The sequence below is a fragment of the Polyodon spathula genome, chromosome 13, assembly GCF_017654505.1.
Source record: "Polyodon spathula isolate WHYD16114869_AA chromosome 13, ASM1765450v1, whole genome shotgun sequence".
In the NCBI taxonomy this organism is placed as follows: domain Eukaryota; kingdom Metazoa; phylum Chordata; class Actinopteri; order Acipenseriformes; family Polyodontidae; genus Polyodon; species Polyodon spathula.
The window spans coordinates 32,509,197-32,535,386 of record NC_054546.1 but is presented as its reverse complement, the minus strand read 5'-3'; the positions used below and the strand labels follow the sequence as shown (position 1 = coordinate 32,535,386).

The following is a 26,190-nucleotide window of genomic DNA, read 5'->3' as shown; positions in this document are numbered from 1 at the left end:
TTACTGTGGCAAACAAAACATCTGTATTACTGATGAGCTTTTCCTCAAACATTGGTACTGCGTGTTCTCCTAAAACATGTAACACTTTATTGCAGGCATGTTTAGCAGCCAGATATAAGAACATCGCAAATACATGTCATACAGCAACATGTGATCCCAAGCTGTATTGATATTTGTGATTTTAATAATAGTCTTATGTTTCGTAAGAGGAATGCAATTAAGTGAAATGTTAGAACTAATTGAAACTCACTGACTTATTCCTTCAAATGAGGCTTCACGGCAGGTGCTTCCACTATCAGTGTTCAACCCACGCTGTAAGAGAGATACACATTATTTCACAATTAAAAAAAAAAAAAAGAGAGAGAGTCAATTTCTGATGCCCTGAAGCACAGTAAAGTCATCTGAACCTGTAACAAAAACCTACAAATAAAAGCTGGTGCTGTTTGTAAACTAAAGCAGAACATTTTAAAATAAATAGATCCATAGTACTTTGTGTCTGAAAGTAATCCCTCCACTGAACTGACTGAACATGTATGCCAATTCAAGACTCTCCTAGGGGCAATTTTTAGGGTTCATTTCAATTTAAGCGGATGCTTTAATTTAAATTTCAATGAAGTGTGCCAGGAATATTGTGTGTGAATGGCTTATAAAAAAAAAAAAATTGTAGAATTGAGCAATCATTCTGTCAGCACACTAACATTTCTGGAAACAGGGTAATTCCTCACTGAAAGAAAAGACTAATATCCGAGGATGAATAGCATCTTAAGGAAAGGTAATGAAGGAAAGAGATCTTGGAAGCACACAGTACAGTACATTACATTAGACCTGAGATAATGAACATGAAGAATATGAAGTCTTCCGTTGCCCACTGCCAATTTTTTCTTTTTCTTTTTTTTTTTTTTTTTTTAAAAGCAGTCAAGTGTAATTAAAAAACAAGCCACCTGTGCACTTCAGTCAATAATGGTCAATAACGGAGACTAAGATTTGCATCTTATCTTTAGCAGCTTTACAATGCTTTAAAATGTAATTTCACACAATCTTACCAGGGTGAGAAGGGTGGATGGTCTCATATTGGACAAGACATCTGCAATCTGAACAAAAAAAGAGAAAAAGATGCATTCAAAAAATTATATATATTGCCCTTGCATGAACTATTGGATAAAATAAAACCATGGTTTACAAGTTACTTATTTTTAAAACAATTCATTAAAAGAAATGTCAGATATAGCAGTTCCCAACATCAATTTCACCCAAGTAGGCCTAAATTCATATTGCTTTTATGTTACATTTGAGTTGTCAGTAAGTTTCATTGCCCCCACCAATAACACTGCAATGCTGTTTTTTTTGTTTGTTTGTTTGTTTATGGCATGATATTAGGCCTATATTTTAAATTACATTAATTCTCACAATATTAAAGTACAGATGGGTACAATTTCAAGATAATGTGAAGAAGCACATTCAAAAACCAATGCAACTTCTTAATACAGAACATTTTCAGTTCAAAAGCTCTGAGTTGCTGTTATCAGTGTGGCAAGACTTTCTTCAAACAATGCTTGTTTACAATATTCTGAGCCTAGCAACACAACGATGAAAAGGGGGGGGGGGGGGGGGGGGGCAAAATTGAGTTTTTCACTAGGCAAATATACTGAGGGATGCAGTCGATTCAATACAAAAATGCAGGACTGCTTTATGTTACTTCCCTGTTTTATGGTGGTAATCATTCATTTTACTCAAGGATTTAATTGAATCTCTCCCTACATGGCACAACTGGTACGTAATAATATATACAGCTCCAAACATTCAGATAATATTTGAATGTGTGTGTATTAATCATGTATATAAAGGCACCAAACAGAAAATATCAGCAGCACTTTGTGCTTGGAAATAATCCCTCAATAGAACTGAATAGGGTGCTATTTCAAGATGGTATTACTATTCCAGGGGAACATTTTGGGGTTCTTTCAAATTAAGCAGATACAGTGGTATAACATATCAAGATGAAAATAATTGGGGGACGGGGACGACGACAATGCAAGGTTTTTAATACAGTACGTTTCCAGAACAAGAAACGTAAAACTTATATAAATAAATGATTCTGTTATCATAACCACCTTCACTAAATTGAACCTGGTGCCAGGTCTGTGGTGATCACACACCATACTGATGTGTTTTTGTATTACAGTATATATCACACTCCAGGTACTGCAAGTGGACTGTCAAACAAAAAGCATTGGAATGACAAACTCTGGAATAATGTGGTTAACAGAGACAGAAATAATATTTCAGTGTGATTTCTGTTTGAATTAAAAAAAATAAAAAAACGTGAAATGATAAAAAGTCAAATTGTAAATAAAAGCAAGAAACCAGATGTTGTAGGTCATGCCCGTCAACCAAAATGAAGAGAGAGAGAGAGACAGACAGACAGACAGAGAGAGAGACAGAGAGACAGACAGACAAGAGAGGAGAGAGAATGTAAATTGAGGCCTGTACAGAAAACAACAGGGTAATTAACTTCATTATATATTATAACACTCCAGACATACAATTTTCTAAATATTCAGTACCATGTGGAAAGTAATAAGAACAAATAATGGCATTCACTTCACTTTGATAACTATGTATTCCAAAGGCTTAGGAAGTTGTTTTCAACACAGGGAAAACACAGAGTCCATCTATACCACTCTGGCCACAGTTTGTAAACCAAACCTTCAATCTTACTTTAAAGTCTAAACAACTCTTGATCCCACAGGAAACAATGGAGTGCTCATCTTGTTGATTTTAAATGACAGTTATCTCTTAAGTGGTAGGCACATTCTTTGTGGATTTTAAGAGATATTACAAATCATACTCTTCAGGACTTAATTTATATAAGGTACAGTATAGTTTAACTAGTAAAAAAAATAATGTACATCCTAAAGTTGCAAAAGCAAGCTCAAAACATCAAGAAAAATAACAATTTATTAAAACATAATAGCACGAAGATCCAACAGTAATGTCCCTGTGTGAAGCAAAGGACTAAAATAGTGTTATAAAAGAATGAGTTTAATTATTTTTGTCTCTTAATTATTTATTTCCATATTTTACTTTTCTTCCTTAATTTTGCCTGCGGGCCTACAATTTCTGAAATGTTATGTCTGTATACCACACGTTTCTCTGGTTTGGCCTTTTCCGTGTATTCTAGTTTTTTCACAGCCCATGTTGACAGCCCATGTTTCCATTCCCATAAATTGACAGTCTTATTTAAAATGTCAGAACATTATAAAATATGTAAAAAAAAAATTAAAAAACACACACACACACACACACACACACACTACACCTCTTAGGAGACCTATACCCTAGTTATTTCAAGAATATTACAATTCTAATAAAACAAAAGGTTGTATTTTATTGTCTTTGCTTGATAGGGAACTTTGTAAAACAGTAGAAGCCTGTCTACAGAGACAACCAAAAAGATTTTGTCACTGGCTGTTCCCATTTGCAAAAAAAAAAGAAAAACATAAAACACTGATAAGAAACTTGGGAGTGTGCTTAACCTTTTAATTGCTACACTAATACTACTGCTAATAATAACAACAACAACAACAATTATTATTATTCTTACAGTAATAACAACCCATTGTCCCATGGTAAAAAGTACACTTTGTTCTATTACATTTTTTGTTGAAGCATTTTACAAACACTTCAAATAATGAAAATAATCTAACAGAAAACACTGTGGTGCAGTCAAGGCACACAGAATAGAACTAGGGAGTTTATGACTAGGTGTGTTTTCAGTTTCAAAACAGGACTGTCAAATCTGGTCACTTACACCCATGACTAACAAATCCCACAGTAATTAGAAAAATGATTCTAACGTGTTTTATATATATATATATATATATATATATATATATATATATATATATATATATACTATATATACACACACACACACACATATACATTTATAAGGCTTATGCTTACGGTTTTAGGTATTTTCTTAAGTGGATCACTTTAACTATTGCCATTTCCTTGTGCCACCTAATTGGTTATACCATCTCACAAGAGATCAACTACTTAATATTCTTATGAAGAAATCTCTTTGAAAAAATATCAGAAACAGTAAAACAAGTCAAAGCACTGAAAAGGTTAAAAATCTGGTATCCCAAGACCTAAGATAGTACTGCTATCCTAAGATAATTATTATTCAGAGTGGGGTAAACTGGGCAACAAACACCCCATCCCCCAGCACCACAAACTATCACCGTGTCCAGGATGATAGCTTAATTTCTCTGTCGAGTGAATTGTAACATGCTGCAATCTGGTTATTTGTCTGCAGTCAGCTGAAAGATAATCTGAAACCTTGGTCACAAAATATACTGCAGGAGGCCAAGGATGCACATAAAGTACTGTGTATGTGATCACTGATATCTATCTGAAATGAAGCACGCTACCACACACACAGACACACAAAAGAGAGACAGCAAAATTTCGATTAAAGTCAGATAAAGAATGAGAGGCAATGCAAGTCAGGGCCTTTGAGGTCATTAAACAGCAGCAGAGATTTGTATCTGAGCTAGATGAGCTGCAGCAGGCCATTGGAAACAAATCTATAAAGTGAGATACAGAATCACAAACCTGGAGAGCCTGAGAAAAAAAGAAATATCTGGGATGCTGTTGTTTTTCTCTGTGTTATACAATGTTTAGCCTGGATTTTAAATTTCAAAAGGTTATCAAGCCAAAGTATGCTTTGCATTTATATGTGAAAATGTTTATGTAATAAGTGGACTTGCAAAATCCTGAATTATTTAAAGTTTCTGAAGCCAGTTTAGATATATTAAATATATACACTGAGTCCTAATATTCATTCTGATAACTTAACAGTGTAAGACAGTGTATGACAGCAGAATCCAGGGAAGGGAACCAGGTTGTTAAAAAGAAGCACTATATTTAGGTAAAGGTATATGTATTGTAAATACTCCGCAGTGTTTTTAAACAAGATTTATTTATTTTTTATTTATTTATTTTTTTTTCCTAAGGCTCTTGTTGGAAGTGAATGCTTTAACCAATCTTTGCTTTACGAACCAATCTGGTTAGAAATGAGTAACATCGAAAAAAAAAGTTTTTTCAGACGTTGTACAATGTTGCATCTATATATATATATATATATCTAATCTATATATATATATATATATATATATATATATATATATATATATAATATAATCTTTAAGGCAACAAATGAAAAGCAGTATGTTGCTTTTCCTTAGCTCGATAGATTACCTCAGAATCATTAGTACTGAGAAAACAAAAACAAAATTACATACTTCTGGCATTCTAATTATAGTATAATTTCAGTTAATTAGAGAAGAAACGTTAATTAAAAAGTAGATGTGTTCATTTTGACACCACGCTTGGGCTCACTGTGATGCAAACTATTGAACAGGATGATAGAAAATACCACCCATTTTTAGCAGAGATGATTAGGGAATGGTGCTGAGAAAAAATAGCCCCACACCAACAACAGTGGGATTCTAATCATACCGGCTGTGTGTATTCGACCAGCACAGATTTGGTAGTTATGCCACAGAGCACTTACACTGCTCCGAGCTGGAAAGAAACATAAAAGCAGCAGTAATCCACTCTGAAGGTTTGCCAATAGCAGCAGCAGGACTGCAGTGCAAGTCTTACGCCCCATCCCATTCTCCCCCAGGCACGTATAAACAGATCGCCACAAGCAATCTGCTGTATTAATTTCATACTAATGATTGTAGTTTTCCTTTGCAAGCAAGTCTGCTTAATCCCCAGGGCAGCTTTATAAAAAACGACAGCAGATGTTGTTTCAGAAATACACTACGAATATTAAAAAAACGCTGTGTGTCGGTAGTTGTTCTTTTTTAGTGTATGTGTGTGCTCTAAACGTCAATTTGTATGTATGGATGCGTCATATTTCTCTCGATACGAAAGTTAGCCCAACCCGTTCCTTATCTATTTCCTGCTTTCACATAGTTATGGCTCAAGGTTGTTTGATTTCCTTTTGACCTTTTTTGTAAGAGACATACCTTTCTAAATTGGTTATTTGAAACAAGCAGTAGATAAACAACTTTATTTTTTTTGACAGTTTGAATTTCACACAGAACAGGAAGATCTATACCCAAGCATAAAGGCAGTAAGAAAAGTGAAAATGGTCATTACAGCCAAAGGATCATCTACAGTCCCTCAGCATAGCCTCAGCATGTTCATACTTTATTCCCCAGCTTGAAACACCCTATATTACAAACAATTAGACAATCTTTATAAGAGTACTACCATATAGTATGTCGCAGACACAGCAAATAAGAAAATGACTGCCCAGTTTCCTTACATTTAGTCTTATCGTTAATCGTTCATCAGTATAAAACCTGACATGACATTTTACATGGTAAACAAAAATAAATACATCTGAATCTCAATACATCTGAGACTAGCCCTCCTGTTATGTTAAAAGAGAACCCTACTTTTCCAAAATATTTTCTAACCTACAGATTTTTCTCATTCCATTCTACAGTTACTAGATACTGCTATTCCTGGTACTGCATAACTTCTTGTGTCCGACACACATACACTTCTATTTGTGTATAAGCTCTTGATAAAATTGGATTAGGATTGGAAATTATTTGTATTATTATTACTAGAGAGTTTCTCACGTAGGTATGGATTTTATATTCAGATTTTTAACTAAACCCAAATAATCCCTTTGCAAGTTTCTTATGCTTACATCACTTTTTTTAAACTGTCCCACACATTGACACCTATTTGTGGATAAGGGCACTCTTGAATATAAGCAAATGGCTTATATTCCCTAAAATATCAGTGTGTGGACATTTAGCCAGACTGCGGATATTGATCTTTAGAGATACGGTACCAGGAGGAGGACAGTGAAAACTAATTCGGTACAGCGCAACAAATTACCCCCCCAATAAAAGTAAAAATCTTCAAAATAAGAGGTCCAGTGATAAGGTTACTTATGCTAATAAGAGACAAGGAAATGGATCCTAAAGCCATGATTATTGCACATTTAGCCGTTATCATTCTTTGAGACGTGCTACCACCAGCCAACATGGGTTTCCCATGGAAACAGCAGATGTTTACAGCTGTGCACAGCCCTGAAGTGCCTTTGTGAGTGATGACTGCTGGGTTCAGAGTGCTCGTAATCTCAACTCTATGCGTAGACATGTGGAGGTTGTCAAATACCCTCATTATAGGTTTCTTACCTGGCAAGATCAAAAGCGGTCGCTGAGGGGGGAGTTAAAACGTTTCGGATATCTGCTGTCTGCTGGGAGGAAAGATGCTCAGTATCTGGAAGCAAAACATGCCCTTGAACTGGAAGCTAGAGATATTTACTGAATATTTAATTTTGTGCCAAGATGGTAAAAATTGCTGTGCGATTATCTGAGACAAATTAACCTGTTCATGTTTATTTAAAGGTTAAGACGTAATATATAACTGGGGGACCTAATACAAGTTTATATAATAATAACAATAATAAATCAATACAAATGTCAGGTTGATTTTATCAATTTATACCTGTGAACCAAGCAGCAACTCTCAGGTTCGTTGCAGCTTTAAAAAAACACTGACCCGACACAGGAACTTGCAGTTTTAGTGCGGTTACACACTTTTATTTACAAAAACAAAATAAAACACAAAACCAAAACCTAACTCTGTTTTGGAGCGCTGACTATACACGTCAGGAACCTGAACTATCACTGGACGGTTAACCTGTTTACCAGCCGCAACAAAAATAATTGCACACACAGTACAATTAAAACAAAAGGAACACACAGTAACTTCCTGTACAACTGCGTACCTAACTGGGCTCTTCACACAGTAGCAGCCTAGAAAATACTGGCTGCTCTCATTTTATTCCTGGCAGCTGGCTCTAATTTTCAATAATGCCAACTGCCAAAAAAATAAAACAATTAATTTAGTTTGGAGGGGGAATTTTAACCCTCTCCCTGCCACTACCCCACCGGGATGAACCTTCCCTGGATTTGAATGTAACATTTTCAAAGCACCAATGAATCCCCCTGGATTTCATCATTATCTTTATGGATAGTCCCTGGATAAGCACAGATAGGCGTGTGATAAAATCCAGATTGATTCCTGATTCTGTAAAATGCTCTATAAATTTCAGATGCGGCTTATCCAGTCAACTCCTAATACACATTCTGCTGTATTTTCTTTTACTTCTATCACAGACTACAGATTGCCCTTTCAGTCTTTAATAGCGTAGAATACTTCACCTTGAAAAGTGCCATATCGTGAAGCTCAATGAGCCATATATGGCTTGAGGGAATCTCGATTTTCTCTCAATTGTTGCTTTATGAGGACAGTGTTACGTTTTAATAGAAATTAAATTGTATTAGGGTTATAGTACACTTCCTTTTCTTACTGTTTTTTTTATTTTATTTTTATTGGAGTGTAATCATAAAACAGAAATAATTTTCAAAATTTCACAGCATACTGTAGATCACTGTATACTACAATGTGAATCACCCCCACCCCCAAGAGTATCAGGTTCTTAGTGCATTTTGCAAGGGATTTTCTTTTTTAAACACTTACTGCATGTCATCATCTATCGCTCACATATAAAAGCTTCTATTAAACATTATGGGCCAGTACACCTTTCAACAAAAGACAGCGTCCTTCAGTTCAAGTGTTTCTTATAATTATATTAAACTTATTAAATTCAATATTCCATGAACCTGCAAAATGTCACCAAAAGGTACTAAACGTTACATTTCAGCAGTAGACATCACATGAACTAATCTGAATTCCCAAACCAGAATGGGCCACATGTCTGCTCATTTTACATTTGATTTGATAAACAAGGTGGTCCTTCAAATCTAATTTGCAGCAATCTCCTCGAATAAATATAAAAAAGTCCACATTTAAAAAGGTGCAGTGCACTACATCTGTTTAAAGGGTTATTTTCCTTAGACAGCTGTGTTTAAATTAATCAATCAGCTTCATTGGTGTCTATGTAAAAAACTTTATCTGTAGTACAAAAATATCATTTAGAATATGTCTGTTTTGTTTCCCAAGCTATTCATCATAACCTTCTTCTAGAGCAGGGGTGTCAAACTCAGTTCCCGGAGGGCCGCAGTGTCTTCTGGCTTTCGTTCCACCTGAGCTCTCAATTACTTAAAAGTGGTCTAATTATGTGATTAATTGGACACATTTAACACTTCTCTCCAGATTTCAAAATGTTTCATAGGTAGTGTGCCTTGAACAAAGTGCATTTATTAAACCCTCAAGACCTTTAAAAAATATTAAATCTGTCCTTTTGAACAAATAGTTAGATCAATTAAACTAATTAAGAGCTCAAGTTGGAATGAAAACCAGAAGACCCTGCGGCCCTCGAAGACTGGAGTTTGACACCCCTGTTCTAGAGCAAACAGTACCAGGAGCCTACTAATAGGAATGCCGGTGGTGGACAGAGGTTCCATCAACTAAACCAGTGGTCCTCAAAGTCGTGCCCGCGAAGCCAGGCCATCGTGCCAGTAGCAGCAGTTCTTAAATTATGGGTCGTGAACACATTTCTGGCGGGTCGTAGCGTGGGAAAATAAAGAAAGCTTTAAACACGTTTTCCAACAAAAGAGCCACAGCAGTCTGTTGACAGTGCTGCTCGCTTACGCTGTGCTTGTATGTACGCAACTTTTTTTGTTCTTAATGGCTTTTGTGATACGATCAACCAATTGAATATCTGCATTGTCTCTGCGGTAGCCGAATCATAAGTTAGCTAGGTGGGACACACTGTGTCTGTTTCAAGTGCAGATACTAACTGTAAGTTTAACCAATAGGAGAGTCAAATATCTGCCAAGTTTTATGCAGCTGTCCAATCATAAGCAAGCAGAGGCCGTTCACGGTATTTGCAAGAAAATTGAAGGCAAGTGAGTAGCCAAATTGAAAGTGAAAGAACTGACAGCTGTCCAATCATTCGTGAGCAGAGGCGGGGTGTTAATATGCTGGGTAAGCACTGAATTTCGCCGACTGTTATTGAGAAAAATAATACATTTCAGGATTTAGAATTTCATTTTCTATCTCTATTTTTTTTTTTTATTTATTTCACCAGACAATGGAAACACCATAGTCGATTTAGTTACTTTCTCTGAATAATTGTACTGGAGATGAGCGATCTTTAAAACAGAGTAGTGTTGACAAATTTGTCAAATTGAAACAAAACGAGACACTGTCTACACTTTTTTATTTCAGTTTATTCACGGTTATCTGTGTAAACCTGCTTATTTAAAAATATTTGTATTGCGTATTTTATGTACATTATTTAAAGAATAAGATTAAAGAATAATAATTACTACCTGAGCCTTATTAGAGTGCCTTCTTGCGACATTACATATATATGCAGTAGTCAGTGTGCCCGCATGCAGCCAAGTAAGATCAATTTATGCCTTGCCAAAATTACTTTGAGGACCGCAGAACTAAACCAACAAGTGCCTTAATGATTTGCAATCAGTCTTTATTTTTGACACTATTTTTTTTTTTGACTCAGGTGAAGCCCATGTATCCAGCCAAGGCACTATAAATCTAATAGAAAATAAAATGGCTTTTCTTCATTTTAACAGTTATTGGTTATCGTAAATTAACATGTATGTCATTGATAGGCATCCCCTGATGTGGCTGTAGATTCAAAACTAGAGCTATCAGTAGGAAAAACATGTATGATCACGACTTTTTTCTTCCCAACAGTGTATAGAATTAAAGAATTACAACTGACAATAAACAGTTGATTGACTGATTTACAAAATGTGGAATAACTTGTGTACTTAAGATTTGTAAAAAACTTTGTAAAAAATGTAAAAATGTGTGACATGCATATGGATAGATCATCATCATCATCTTTTTCAATCCACTGCTGGATGAAGGCCACCCCAAAATTCTTAAACAAAAGCCTGTCTGCTGTGTCTCTCATCCACGTTGCTCCAGCGTGTTTCCTAATTTCATCTTGTCATCTTGCTGGAGGGTCTTCTTGGTCGCTTTATAGCTCTTGGGATCCAGTCTAGTATCTCTTTGGTCCAGTGATGATCTGTTTTTTTTGCTGCATGTCTGTCCCACTGCCATTTCAGTTTTTTCGCTCTTATAATAACATTGCGTACTTTTGTTTGCGCTCTTATCCATTCCTTCCTTTTCTTGTCTCTTCTTGTCATTCCCAACATGCATCTTTCCATACTACGTTGAGTCGTTTGTAATTTTTGAGTCATTTTTGCATTAAGGGTCCAGGTTTCGCATCCATAAGTTAGCACTGGCAGCACGCATTGGTCAAAGACTTGAGACATAAGGGCTGGAGTGCCTTTGGAAGATGCTTCAGAACCATCTTCCAAAGGCACTCCAGCCCATTTTTGCTCTTCTGTGTTTTGAAAATGTCTTCTAGGGTGGCATGAAGAGCTTTGGGGAAATTGTATCTCCTTGATAAACTCCTTTTTTAATCTTTATTTTCTTGCTGTTTTTATGGTCTTACTGTGGATGTTGCATTCCTGTATATGGTGCTGATCAAGTCTCTGTACATTTTCTCAATTCCTTGTTTTTTTAGAGAGCTTAATACAGATCTTGTGTAAACAGTCAAAGGCTTTTTCACAGTGGATGAATCCCAAGCAAAGTGGTAGTTCATACTTGTTACTGGTTTGAATCACTTGCTATACAATTTAAAAACGATCCATTGTGCTAAACCCACTCCTGAATCCTGCTTGCTCATTTGATTGTGCCGAGTCAAATTTATCTTGAAGTCTGTTAATGAGTATCTTGGTATAAAAATGTAGATTATAGGCAGTAGGATAATAGGTGTGTAGTTCCAGAGGTCATCTTTATCTACATCCTCATGTAAAGTATCACTGATGCATTACAGTAGTTTGGCACTTTCTTTTCCTTAATACAATCTGTAAAAATACACAACAATATTTGTCAGTTCTTCACAATGTCAACTGTTGTGCCGTCTTCTCTGGGTGCCTTTCCTGTGTTCACATGTTTCACTTCTTCCAGTAGAACACCTGGAACTCCTTCCTTGGGTTGTGTTTTTTTTGTCTCGTCTTCATCACCTGCTACATTGCTCTTTTCATCTTGATATAATTTTCTGTAAAAGTCTTCAAAATCGATTTGCAGTTCTTGATGACAGTCCTGTCCTCTTGTTTGATTGCTAAAATCATTTTCGTCTGTCTTTGTTTTGCTTTCTTCATGCTTCGGTTGTTTTCAATAGTTTTCGCTACCAACCTAGTGTTGAACAACTGTATATCCTCAGTAATGTGTTTTCTTTAGCTCTGTCTTGCAGAGCTCAATCTATTCTATCTTTGATTTCAGAGCTGCTGCTTGTCTAATTTCCCTTCTTTTCTTCATGAGCTCTTTTGTCTCTTGCGTGATCTTCTGGTTGTATTTTCTACTCTGTGTTCCAGAGATGTTTCTGCAATTACTTGCATCACTTCCTCATAGATTTTCTTTACCTCGATTGCTTCATCTTTTTGCAGATCTCGAAGAGTGATGAATCTATTCTTCCATTCCAGCTGAAATACCAGGCTTTGCTTATAGAGCATTTCTCCATTTACTGTGTTGGATTTCGTCATTATGACCTGTGTTAAAAATGTTTAGTACTGAGACATCTTGTTCAGTGTGCTTGTTGGCGAGTATGTTGTCAATTTCACTCTTCACTCCGCTGGGTCCTCTCAATGTCCATTCCCTGATGGGTTTCTTCTGGAAGAAGGTGTTCATGATGAATAAGTTATTGTTCTCTGCAAACTGACCTAGTCTGTCACCCCTCTCATTCCTGTCACCATTTCACCGATGATGAACTAACAGTGGCTCTTCCCATTTCCGTGTAGTTCTTGTACTTCTTCATAAAAATCTTTGATGTTTTCATCTGAATAGCTTGTTATTGGTGCACATACTTGGATGACCTGAAGTTCACACTTCCTTGAAACTTTCACTACCAGTCTTGCAGACCTCTCTGACGGGCTGTCAATCTCTACTACGTTATTCTTGATTCTGTTGTGGACAACGAATCCAACGCCTCCTGTTCGTCCACCTGTAGTGCCTCGGTAGAAGAGAAGATGTCCACTCGAGTTATAGTAGTCCTTCGTCCTTTCGCCATACTTCGCTTAGTCCTACAATGTCCCACTTGATTCTTCTAAGTTCTTGCTTTATCAGAAAGTGATCTGTAGTTGTACATGGCCAGTGTCAGTGTTCGGTGGCAGCCTAACCCTCTGCCTTCATGCCTAAACGGCCGCTGCCTTGGTCGGTGGCAATCCAGCCTCTGGGGAATGAGGGCCATGTTTTTGTCTGTGCTTTCATTGTGGGGGAGTTGGCCATAACTCACCACGCTGGCCAGGGTACACTTGGTGTACTTTGTGTGTGTGTGATATATATATATTATATATATATATATATATATATATATATATATATATATATATATAAACACACACACACACATATACTGCCAATAATACGAAATAATGATAATAAACCACCATTAGAGAAGTTGTTTTTCAGATCTATGGAATAATGTAAAGTGTGACATACAGTACAGTATGTACATACATTACTGGGAAGATAATCTATTCAGGTATGCCACCTCCATGTATACGAGCAGCAAATATTGAGCAGCTAAATCACAACCATTCAGAATTAATCATAACATCATAGCAATCATAACAGAACAGAGGTTACCAAATCACGGCTTTGAGTTATGGATGTATAGGGTTGTATTTAAACATTCGGATTTGATACGTATCTCTGTGTCTGTTGTGAAGGTTTAGTTTAATACCGTAATAGGCAAACATGATTTCATATTTATTTAAATTAAATAACCACTTTGTTTGTAGACAAAACAACAAAGAAAGGAAGCAACACAAACTGGTGCTGAAAATATCACAGTGGGATGACACAAACACTGTGTGAACTTTCCACACCACTGATCTCACTGGTACCATTTGGCATGCAAAATTGAAAATTATAGTTATGCATCCTGGTGAATCAAGCTGTGTCATCACCCTTAATAAACACATTAAGGTGTCTTAAGGAAATGTTAATTGACTGTTTACAAAGAATGAAATTGAGGAGAAAAAGGATAGAAAAAAAAAAAACCAGTTTCACTGACTTACATCACAAGTGTAATGAACTTCATTAACTGCATATTTTTCTTTGAAGTGCTCTCGGGAATGAATCCTGTTAAAATAAAAAATAAAAAAAAAACACAAACATATTAGAGGCTGGATATCTCAGTCTTGCACCTCTGAAGGACTGAGTTTAAACCAAGCTCTGATCCAAGTGAGACACTTCACTCTTGAGGCTCAGGACTGAGTAGCAGGAAGGGGGTGCTGAGGTCAGGATTGAGGTGTGCTCTCTCTTGCAGAGCTGTGAAGGGACGCACTCATGGTGCCTGCCTGCTGGCACGGTGTCTGACTGCAGTCTGTGCCACTGTCCCTAGCCCTTCAGAAGCACTAAATTCACAAGCAGCATCAACATTAAAAAAAAATGTACTAGAAGAACACTGTGACTTTTGCCTGCTTACTGTACAATCTCTCTGACTGGAACACACAGACACATACTGCAGAGGAAAAAAAAATGTCCTTAATTTTAAATCAATAACTTGAAAACACACAAACATTAGAAACAAACATCAGCTAAGTTTTCACCTTGTGCTTTCTCTTGTAAGCTTTACTAAAGTTTTTTACTACAGATAACACTGAATACATTTTAAGAAAACCATATGCTAAAGTGTACATTTTTTATGCCATTTGACAGCTGAATGACCTTTCATAACTCCCCGCAATGCTGTGTGTTTGGGGAAGTTATTACTGCATTCCTAATGATCTGTGACAATAAACTGATAGAACACAAGATTCCAGACTGTGACCTTTATTAATAAAACTTTGCATAAGGCTAAAAATACAAATTGATCTCATGGTGCTCAGAAAGGTCAGGACAGGATTGTACATTTACGCCATTCATCATCAATATAGAGCGGCACAATACATTTCAATCAATAGGGGGCACTGTGGTGCAGATGCTAGCTGGTACAATGTACAGAGAATATCTCTGTATCAACTGTTGTGAGTATAGGGGATATCAACAATGCAATTTAAGGAATCTCACAAAACAAAGTGTAGTATAGATTTAGTTTTGAATACATATGGTTTTCTGGAGTTTTACTGAATCTGTGTCACAAATAATAATGATAAAAACAAGATTTTATTTATTGCAAATTTTGAGATTTAAAACTGTTAAAACTGTGGTGAGTTAATACCTCGTGAGTGTTCAACCCCTGAAGAACATATTTTAAATATAATTTGGTTTCTGCAAGTTCTCTATTTACAGATTCACTTCCCAAAAACAAAATCATCATGACTAACTTTTCATGTCAAACTTTTCATGTCTGGTTGATTTGGAATAAAAGCTCAGTTTGGGATTCTTGTATGTTAGATTAAAATTTGGTACATTATGATTCGTGTCAGCTTGATTTTGAATACAAGTTTAGCTTCAATTCTGTATTTCTGCTGTCGTTTGGAGAGTGCTGGGTGCCGCAGCCACGGCATGGGGTACTCTCTCAGGCAGCTGTGTTGGACTCTCTCACTCAGACGGCGACAGCTCTCTCTCGGGCAGGGGCGGCGGCAGCTCTCTCTCGGGCAGGGGCGGCGGCAGCTCTCTCTCGGGCAGGGGCGGCGGCAGCTCTCTCTCGGGCAGGGGCGGCGGCAGCTCTCTCTCGGGCAGGGGCGGCGGCAGCTCTCTCTCGGGCAGGGGCGGCGGCAGCTCTCTCTCGGGCAGGGGCGGCGGCAGCTCTCTTTCGGGCAGGGGCGGCGGTTCTCTCTTGGCAGAAAGCACCTCTCTGCTGTCCGGCTGCTGCTGGGTCCCATTGATGGCGGGGGTACACGCCGCCTTCGGACCTCTGGTCTCCACTTTGCACTCGTTAGCGCCTTGCTGCTGGCCCAGCTCCGCTCTCTCCCACTCAAGTGCTCCTGTGACGGCCTCTTGCAGGGACATATGAGGAGTTCCAGCAAGGCAGTCACTTAATGCTTTAGGCATTATTCACCACGAGAACTGTCCAAAGAAGCTTGTCGCATTCTCCACAGCTAACTCCGGGATGAGCGGAGCAGACTTTTTCCTCGAGGTCCCACAAGAATTCCTCAATGTTCTGCCCCAGCTTCCTGTATTCACCTGCAAACACAAGCTGTCTCAGCATTTTCTGTTGCCATTGTTCCATTGCCTTTTTCTTCAAATCTCCTTCTGAGGTCTCCATATCCCGCTTTCTTCTGACACCAGTGTGGTGGCTGCCTGCAATGGGTTCAGTGGGAGAAAGAGACACTCCAACAAAGGATTTCTTTAGTGCTGGAAAGGCCGTTTATTGGTAAATTGGATTGGCACTTAAGTGCCGTTGGTTTTAGAGGAATGAACTGGCACTTAAGTGCAAATGGACTTAGCTCTTGCTGCTGTCACTTTCTCAACACAATCTCCAAAAACAGCACACAGGCTACACCTTATATAGAGTCCAGCAGGTGGGAAAGAGCGGGCCTTTATGGAACCAGGCTGCAGAAGCTACACAGACAGGCAGACAGTGAACGTAAACAAACCCCGCCCCGCAACAGTTCAATGCAGCACCATAAAGTCCCACTCGGCAGTCCTGCGGGACCCGACGCTACAGTATGCACTATTTACCATTGTTATGAATTTATTATTCATCAATATTACAAAATCAACTTGGCTCATCAGGCACCTACATATTTTTTTAGCCATGTTTATCAGTCAGAAATCCACTGAGCCCCAACTGAGTTTGTGTTAGTGCGGTTGTAATACACACACACCGTTAGTGAGCATTAACTAACAATTTAATTAATAACCACACTCGATACTTACTCTGAATAGGATTAACTAGTGCGGTTGTCGCTGCCCTTTGTAACTGAACTGTGTGTGTATACAAACCGTATTAAGAACAAATGGTGAACTCACAACCGCATTTAGCCTGTGTGTACGTTTAAGTAAGTTTTTTTCAACTGACATAACGCCAGTCATGACAAACAAATTGATATAAAACAAAAGTGCAACGTCAAGGTTGTTAATGTTAAACTAGTATGCATGCTTAAGCTGGCATGCTATTCTCACACAGTATGACTTGGGCTGTATTATCTATGTGTTGCTGCAACGTTAATGTAGTGAGCAGTTCCTGTTCAAAGTGATAGACGAGTCATACAGAGCAAAAGCAGCATGACCTGGGGCTGGACCACGAGAACGCGGCTGCGATGTCACTACAGAGAGCAGGATAATGGGAACCGAACCTCACCCGATGCAGATCTAGCGCAGCATGACATGAGAATAACAGCACAAAGAAAGTCCACACAATTAAAACACGTTAAAAATTACACATATATAAATTAGGAACTAGGAAGACACATTTTGATTATATTTTATAGTATTATAGCAACCTTTTTTTTTTTTCGACAAGTCATGCAGTGCAGTCCTTGCCTAACCTGACCGCACAAAGCTGATGTGTACTTATACAAAAGAGAACTAAACACTTCTGTTTTTACAAGGCACTGCATGATGCACAATTTTTTAAACATATTTAATGGGTAGCATTATAATTTGTAAAAAAAAATATAAAAGGCCAGGTATTGTGTTAAATAGTCTTAAGGAAGACACCCAGAGATGTCAGTAAATATGCTTTCCAAACCAATACAGAAATGAACAGACCATGCCTCATGCAGTGTAATTGCCAGTGTTCTCCCTTTATATTTAGACAGCTGAGTGTAACACATATCATATTGGTTAAGCTCCATTCACAAGCAGATTGATATATTACCAGACAAGTGGGAGTCTTTACTGCACTGTTATATATAAACAAAAAACAGAGATCAGAATTTTACACCTCTTCTTTTGAGCGTCCCACTTTCTGTCTAAGATGCTGGGTCACTTCTCGCTGCAGTACCGCAGGTGCCATAGTGTCTGCAATATTGAAAATCAATTGCTTAACTCCTCACCTGTTCCCTGGGGAGATTACAATCAAAATCGATCTACCCACACGCAAAAACACACCGCATACTATAAAAAGCATTTGTGGTTGATATTACTGGGCTCTGTCGTAATGATCTCAACATCAGCAGTTACAAAAACCACTAGCATGAATAAATCCATCTTTTTTCCAGTTGAAAATAAAGTGGTCACATTCCTGAGTAACTCCCTATTTTCAAGGAAGGAAGACTGATATCTTAAAAGTCAACACACATAACCCTGCAGAGAGGTAAAAAAAAAATGGATATACCAACACAAGCTTTCGCTGTGAGGGTATACAAGGGCTAGAATGAATTTGTCCATCGAGACGTGTAGAATCAACCCAGAATTGATGATTACTTCAGTGGAATTCAACAGGAAGCTAAAAATTATGCGTTTTTCTGAACAAAAACAAAGCATCCCCAGGGATGGAATGCAAGGGCAATGGTAAATCTGATTGAACTATTTACAAACATACCATAAAATGTTTATGGAAGACCTGCATAATGTATGTAACTTATAATACAGCTACAAAAGCAAAGAAATCTTAAATTGTGTGGTCACTATTTACTGCTACGGTTGAGATTTTAAAATGTGGCAGTGAAATGGTTAATTTTTACTGGATACCACCTGTAGTGCAATTTAACTAAGAGAATTACAGAATACAGTTATGTACCAAGTAAGAAACCATTTTCTCTTACTGTCTAGAAACAGTGACCCCAGCCACTTCACTGTAGATCACAGATCAAAGTGAGGAGTTAATGTTAGTCAACAACTTTTCTTTGAATTGATCAAAGCTTAATAGCAGAGTATGAGAAAGACATATAAACAGTGATGCTTAATAATGTTACAGTAGTTTTGTAAGTAATTCAAAATGTACAAGCCTGGCAGACAAACAATTTGACGAGTGTCGTTTTCAATTATACATAACATTATCAGGGTCTGATGGACCAACGCTCTCAGATTTTTAATACCCCAATGATTATGACTCAAGATTCTTTTTTATTCTCATTCTGAATATAGAACGATACAGATTTAAATCTACTTGCTCTTAAAATAAACAAGACACACAGGGGGGCTGACTTCATAAAAGACACAAGTAGAAGTGTAATAGTAGAAAAGTTCTGCATCTTACTTCCCCATCCAGGTTGCATAACTGTCCGGCAGCTTGGGGACAAAGATGATGGCTTTTCCGGTGTCAACATCAACAGCTCCATAGCAGTCAGCCTCAATCACTCCAAAAGACCAGTGAAAGAAAGATTCCTACACAACAGAAGTTGGTTTTTCAGTCAGTTTTGATAAGCAAGCAAGTATTTCACTAACACTGAGAGTAAGGTACACTTTCCAACGTTGTGTTGTTATCAAAGATCATCTTCATACTGTATAACAAAGCCCAGTATTATCCAGTTACACTATAAGTTCTAAACACCATACATAGCTCTAACTATTATGGACCAATCACATATATTATACCTTCCCTTTTGAAGTGCTTTCTTTCCCCCAGATATGCCCACAAGTCAGAATGATGGATCATAAAGACTGGGCTGGTACTCTCCAAGGGCTGTGAGTAACAGAACAAGGGAAGGCAGGCTTGTTGAGAAGGGGCTAAATACCCTTCTTTACAAACCTCCTGTCACATTACATTTAAACAACAGCAGAAAAGAATATATACATTTCTTCCAATAAAATTTTGGGGAAGGGTATTTTGCTATTGGCATATTACTATTTATTCCTAAAAGACACACTATGTCAGACTACTTTACTGAACAGCTGTATTGTTTATTCAGGTTTTCTCAGTTGCTTATAATTCTGGTGTAACTACCGTTGGGGGGGGGGGGGGGGGGGAATCAAGTGAAATAAGGAATCTGACTCAAAAACTGTTACTGCTGTGAAACAGATACAGATGGGGATACACAGGAAGCATTGTTATGGTATGAATTAATTAATTCAACAACAAATACAAACAAGACCTTTTATTTTCAGATGACATCATGGTCAGGGTTAAAACGGGCAAATTGCACACCTGTCTCTCCCTCAATAGTTCACAACAGGGAACAAAACAATAATCTCCAAAACTGCAAAACGTGCAACAGTATGGTGTATGATCTGATATTTGAAGAAGCAGCACTTTCAAAAATCTACAGTGTGGTACTTCAAAGGTACCCGAATTGAATACATAAAAAAAAAAAAAAACTCAATCACAGAAGAGCTTAAGCACAGCAATAAGGGGACCAGCCATAATGTTGTGTACGCTTATAATCCTCCCCATTTCTCTAATCTCACTTTTCTTTTTTCCTTCAAAAAACATTTATCTTAATATTCCAAGTCTGACTTGGCTAGCGTATGTGACCTGCTATAACTAGTGCCATTCACACTTCTGTTCCAAACATATTCCTCTAAACGGGGCCATTAAAGAGATCCTTCCCACTTTACCAATTGGGGGTGAAGTCATCCACATCATCCAGTGAATCAAAACTCATTTCAGCATTGAGAAACACTTGTAGCCAAAATGTTTGCCACTTAATTTATTATGTTTTCTTTGGTATTTCTAAAAATGATATGTACACCCCTTTTAGAGACATACCAAATTCACAATAGTATCAAAGGTAAACAGTAACAGCCTTAAGAGGAAACGTGTAAAGTAAAGGTTTTCCACTCGGAACCAGTCATTTCTCCACCTTGTGTCCTCATATCAAAAACATGCTCACACCTCTTTTACAGGCTCAAAATGACTGCACTTTTAAAGTAAAATGTCACTGAAGAGTAAAATGATTTGGCAATTAAAAATGCTAAAACTTCAGTCAACACAAATGATAAATATATGTCTCAAACAATCTAATGCACAGCTGTCTAATCTTTTTTTTTTTTCCCTTTTACACTAATAAGGAGGACTCCCTGCTTTGGCAAATCAAGATGTTTCCTTGATTGGATTTCTGTAATTAAACACTTGAGCAAAAAGCTGCTTACCGAAAAAAGAATTACACACACGCCACCTAACTATACAAGACAAGAAGGCACACAAAAACACGATTCATTGACGAGATATGGTTAACCTCTTCAGTGCCAATGACGAAGGCCTTATGTCTTACGTAACTGATGAAAAATAAGGTCTTAAAGTGATTGTAATTTGAAAAATAATTAGACATATTTCCCATGCCATGTACTTCCATTCACTCTATTTTCTCCCCACCCCTTCAGGTCCTTTATTCTTATCAGTTACCAGCCAACTGCTTCTCCCAATGACTAAAATGCTTTATAGCAAGTACGATGCCTGACTTAGGAAGTGCAAGTGCAAAATATTTCCTGGAAAGCAAGGCAAGTAAACTGGAAACAAGGTTTTGATTTCTATAGTACCAATTTTAAAATGAAATTTTGAGCATATTTGAGACCCATAGTACTGTAGAGAGTAAATACATGTGCAGGGAAGATAACATTTATAAAAGCATTTTATAAGCTGCAAGCTGATACTTTTTATGCTATATAGATTTCTTGAATATTTAATTCCTGATATCCTATCATGTGTGAATTTCTGAAGTGAGTTTTATTTTATTTAAATGATTAGAAAAGGTACAACCACTTAATTCTGCCCCCTCTGTGACTGCTGCACCTGTGAATTAGTAAATGCAAAATCTCTACACTAAAATCACAGTTGCAGGGGGAGTGGAAATTATAGGACTGTTGGCACTTCAATAAACACAGGGCAGTGTTTAGAAGAAGCACTTCTTACTGCATCTCTGTCTGTCTTTTTTTCTGCTATACCTTTTTCAGCGTGACTGTGTCTCTATTATTCATATAGTACCCTGGTCATGAATCAACTGTGAAGTGAATCCTAACAAATACTTCTGTATATGCCCTTCAGTTGAAAAGTCCCACAGCTTTGTAGATCTGTTTTTTGCCTTTGTTGCCATTTTCTTTGTGAACATGCAAATTGACAAGATGCTTATATTCACATTGTTGGTGGGTGTTTAGCTGTAACATACATATTTTAAGTTCATGTTAAGTTCAACCTACACCCATGTTTAAGGAATATTTATATTACTAATAATTATAAGTGATGTTTTTAATGCTGTTTCAGTCTTAAGTCACTTAAGTATAGAAAATCAGGCAGCAGGATGACAGTTGTTGCTTCACTTATAATTCGGGCTTGTAACTCCCCTTATTATGGTTAAGAAGTTAAACATTTACAGCTACTAATCTACTGCTGTTAGTAATCTGCAGTAAATATTTAATCAGATTACACCATCTTGTTCTAGATTGACACTGGTATCAAAGTATTCTGCAAAACAGGTGTAGTTTCTTCCAGATTTCAAATTAAATTCAGGTAAGCAGTCAAAAATCTCTTAAAGATGTACTATCCTTTACTGTTACTGTTATTCTTAGGTCAGTAGCACCTGGCACCACCCCCCTATGATTGTAACATAAGCAGAAATATCAGAATCATAAAGTTCCAAACACCTGTATCCACACTGCAAAAATGTAACTGTGACCTGCAAACACACAAGTGTCTCCATATATTCTGAATAATAGCTAAAACTGGGTTACAACTGGGTTACTAGTTCTCTACAGATGGAAAAAATGTAAGCATGAACTAGTTACCTGCTAAAATACAGGACCGATGGGTGCCTCTAACTGTATCTCAATTTCTGATACTCACTAACTTGTGGTAAAGTTTCAGCGCAATATAAGCACTAAATAGAATACTGTATGTGTTTGTTTTTTCTATGGGAGTTAAAAGACCAAGTTAAATGAATCTCTGGATATAACTAGAATAGCAACATCAGTCATGAACAGCTACCTAAAAGAGATGAGAAGGGCAAGCTTTAGATCTTAACCAATAACAATTAAAGTAAAAAGAAGGAGGAGCATTCTTGAAACAATAAGAGGTAGCCCTGCTACGCTTATTAAAATATAAACATGTGACAAAAAGATGTATGTAGGTACGGGAGCCCGGAAATGGATTTTAAAACTAACCCTTTAGTAATACCTTTAGTGAACTTACCTGTCGAAAGAGCTGGTCAGTGTCTGTGCAGTATCTCTGGGTTTGCTCCCCTCCCTGCAGCACCACAATGGAGTTCCTGGCCACTTTGGAATTGGCTCTCAGTCGTTCACAAAGCCTGCGCCGGTTCTCTGCAAAGAGGCTCATAGACACGCTCAACGTGTCGTTCCCCAGCCAATACACGGGTCTAGTGGAGAAAGAGAGCAAGAAATGCACGTTAGCTTTTACGCTACAGAGTCACAACACAATGTGTATCACAAAGTGCACGTAAAAGGTATCATATGTATCACAACACATGCTTTGGTCCTGATGTGCTATTTTGTACGATATGTAGGAGGGCATTTATTTGTAGTATAAATCACATGTATTCATCGTTCAAAAACCATATGGTGGAAGTAGCTATGTAGCGCTTTTGGTTATCTATCACAATACAAACCTCTACTGTATGATACCAAATATATGGAAGTATCACAAGGCTTAAATGTTTTCACAAATCTCTCATTGTGGAGAAAAAAATACAATCAACAGCAACATGCGAGAAAGTGTTGACGCTACTGATAGGTAAGTTGTTTTTTTTAAAGCCTGGTTAATTACCCCTTTAAGACCCTTAGAACAGCCTAACACAATCTATCTCTAAACTGCAACCTTAGTAGAAAATAAAGCCGATAAGATAATCCACAGCTAAGCCTTTTAAAAGACCAAAGTTTAAGATTAAAACTGAATTGCACTGAACCATGCACTTGGTTGGTTAGTTAAAACTTCACTTATTATCCCACCCCAACAAAATGTGTGTGCACATTATAAAACTGTACAGCTGAGTTACAAATCGAACATAGCACGAACATGACATTTTGCTATCTCAGACTACAGTATGTGTTAATGACTGGAAATTGTAACAAGTAATTTGAGAAACTGTCAGCTCTTATTGTCAGTTCCATCTAATGCTGTTTCTCTTACTTGTGGCTATACTGTACACCACATATTGCACAGCTAAGTGATTTAAGGAAACCCAAAGTTTTGTTTACACATATATTCATCTTTTTAATTATTCTATACATCATTAACAAGCATGCTAATGTATGACTAATTGTACAGACATTTGAGCTACTCCAGGTTTGTCTGGTATGCATACTGTTGACGAACTGTACAAAAGATGCACTCTATTATTATTATTATTATTATTATTATTATTATTATTATTATTATTATTTATGCAGACGCTTTTATCCAAAGTGACTTACAGAAATTAAACTAAATATAAAAATACTAAACTAAATATAAAAATACTAAATACATTTTTTTAATGATTCTTATAAGGAAAATAGAATAGAAGAAATATAAGGATTGAGAAATTGCAACTGAAAAGACATAGCAGACATATAAAAGCAAATGAAGTATTATAAACAGTTTAAATACATACATAACTAACAAACTAATAAAATAACACAATAGTACATAACACAGAAACACCCCTGAACAGCCAGTGTCCTTAATGACTCGTGTATCAGCTACGTCTGAGAAGTACGGTAGAAAAAGTTTCACCCTAGTGCGAGAAACTTTAAAAACCTAAACTGTTAAATTCTTAAGAGTCTGCCTGTGCTGTGTACATTTCGATCCTGAGTTCACTGTTCAGTCATAGAACATCACCGACAGAGAAAAAAAAAAAGTGTTTTTTGTTTTGTTTGTTTTGTTTTGTTTTGCTGAATCTCTACTTTCCATTCAAAACATTAATATCCAGACAACGAATCATACATTCTACATACCGAACATTTATTATTATATAAATACCGTTAAAAAAGCGGCTATAAGTGCACTTACTGTTGTCTCGCAGCCATGTTCACAGTCAGACTTTGGCTAACACGTGATCTGTCATATGATATCTTCGGGCAGGTCAGGTGATTCTATCTGATATTGTGTGAATTTCAAAGATGTAACTGTAAGTTCTGTATGCAATGTTGAAATTGAAAATGTAAGTAAAGGTCACGGCTTTTACGCCCAACTTTACGGAGCTTATCTTGGCTTTGCCTATTACAGTCAGAAACTACGCTGTGCTTATTGAATAACACTATGTAACACAATTTTGTTCCTGGGTAGTAAGTGTTATTTCCTAATTGCTTATGTCTCAAAAGTATAGAAAATGGCTATTATTCCCCACAAACTTTGCTTTTGTGACCAGGACAGTGATATTTTGAAATATCACTATTTCCAATGGGAGAACGGGCAAATGTGTGTCTTTTCTTTCACATAAAGTCAGAAAAAAAAACAACATGAATCCAAATTAACATGTATTTATACTAAAGTAATACAAAAATGACTACAAAAGATCTAGAAGTGAGTAGTTTTTCATGATTTACGATTATACTGTAAATACAGTATAATCGTAAATCTCGAAAAACTACTCACTTCTAAATCTTTTGTAGTCATTTTTGTATTACTTTAGTATAAATACATGTTAATTTGGATTCATATGTTGTTTTTTCTGACTTTATGTGAACGAAAAGACACACATTTGCCCGTTCTCCCATTGGAAATAGTGATATTTTGAAAATATCACTGTCCTGGTCACAAAAGCAAAGTTTGTGGGGAATAATAGCCATTTTCTATACTGTTGAGGCATAAGCAATTAGGAAATAACACTTACTACCCAGGAACAAAAAAAAAAAAAAAAAATGTTACACGGTGTAATCTTATCGTATTTATATTTGAAACTTTTTTTAGTCATTTTGACGAGTGCCTTTATAAAATAAAATAAAAGTTAAACGGTAATAACTAAAAACTGCGGTATACCACAGGAAAAGCGTGGCAACGCATTGATCTGTACAACGTAGTTTTATAAGGGTATAAATATTAACGGCATGTATGAATGGCATCTATTGTGGCTTTTGCCATTATAAATCCTTATTTAACTTTGAAATGCAAACTGCGTAAAAAGTAATTATTGTGTAAAATTAACACGTGGTGTACCGCGGCCTGAGGAAGAATTATGCTTCAGCTTCAGTATTTATTGTTTTCAGCAATCAGAGAGAGAGAGAGAGAGAGAGAGAGAGAGAGAGAGAGAGAGAGAATGGTGATTACTTGTTGTTCAGTTATGTGTACAGATCTGATTTAAATAAACCAGCAAGTGTTTCAAGGACTAAGCACCCACGTACAACGCTATTACCACAGTTCAGTGCCCATTCTCATGT

At 36.9% G+C, this 26,190-nt stretch overlaps 1 protein-coding gene across 1 annotated transcript in view; it reads right to left on the bottom strand.

Annotated features, from left to right (window-relative positions):
* pepd (peptidase D) overlaps positions 1 to 24,911 on the bottom strand; it is a 126,941-nt gene extending 102,030 nt beyond the window's left edge. Inside the window, exons 1-6 of the mRNA XM_041268555.1 lie at positions 24,824 to 24,911; positions 23,009 to 23,192; positions 19,145 to 19,272; positions 14,130 to 14,193; positions 1,044 to 1,091; positions 251 to 312 (exon numbers count right to left, since the gene is read on the bottom strand). Coding sequence (XP_041124489.1) covers positions 251 to 312; positions 1,044 to 1,091; positions 14,130 to 14,193; positions 19,145 to 19,272; positions 23,009 to 23,192; positions 24,824 to 24,840 — 503 coding nt within the window. The 5' untranslated portion in view covers positions 24,841 to 24,911. The remainder of the gene's footprint in view (positions 1 to 250; positions 313 to 1,043; positions 1,092 to 14,129; positions 14,194 to 19,144; positions 19,273 to 23,008; positions 23,193 to 24,823) is intronic.
* Positions 24,912 to 26,190: the final 1,279 nt, after the last annotated feature.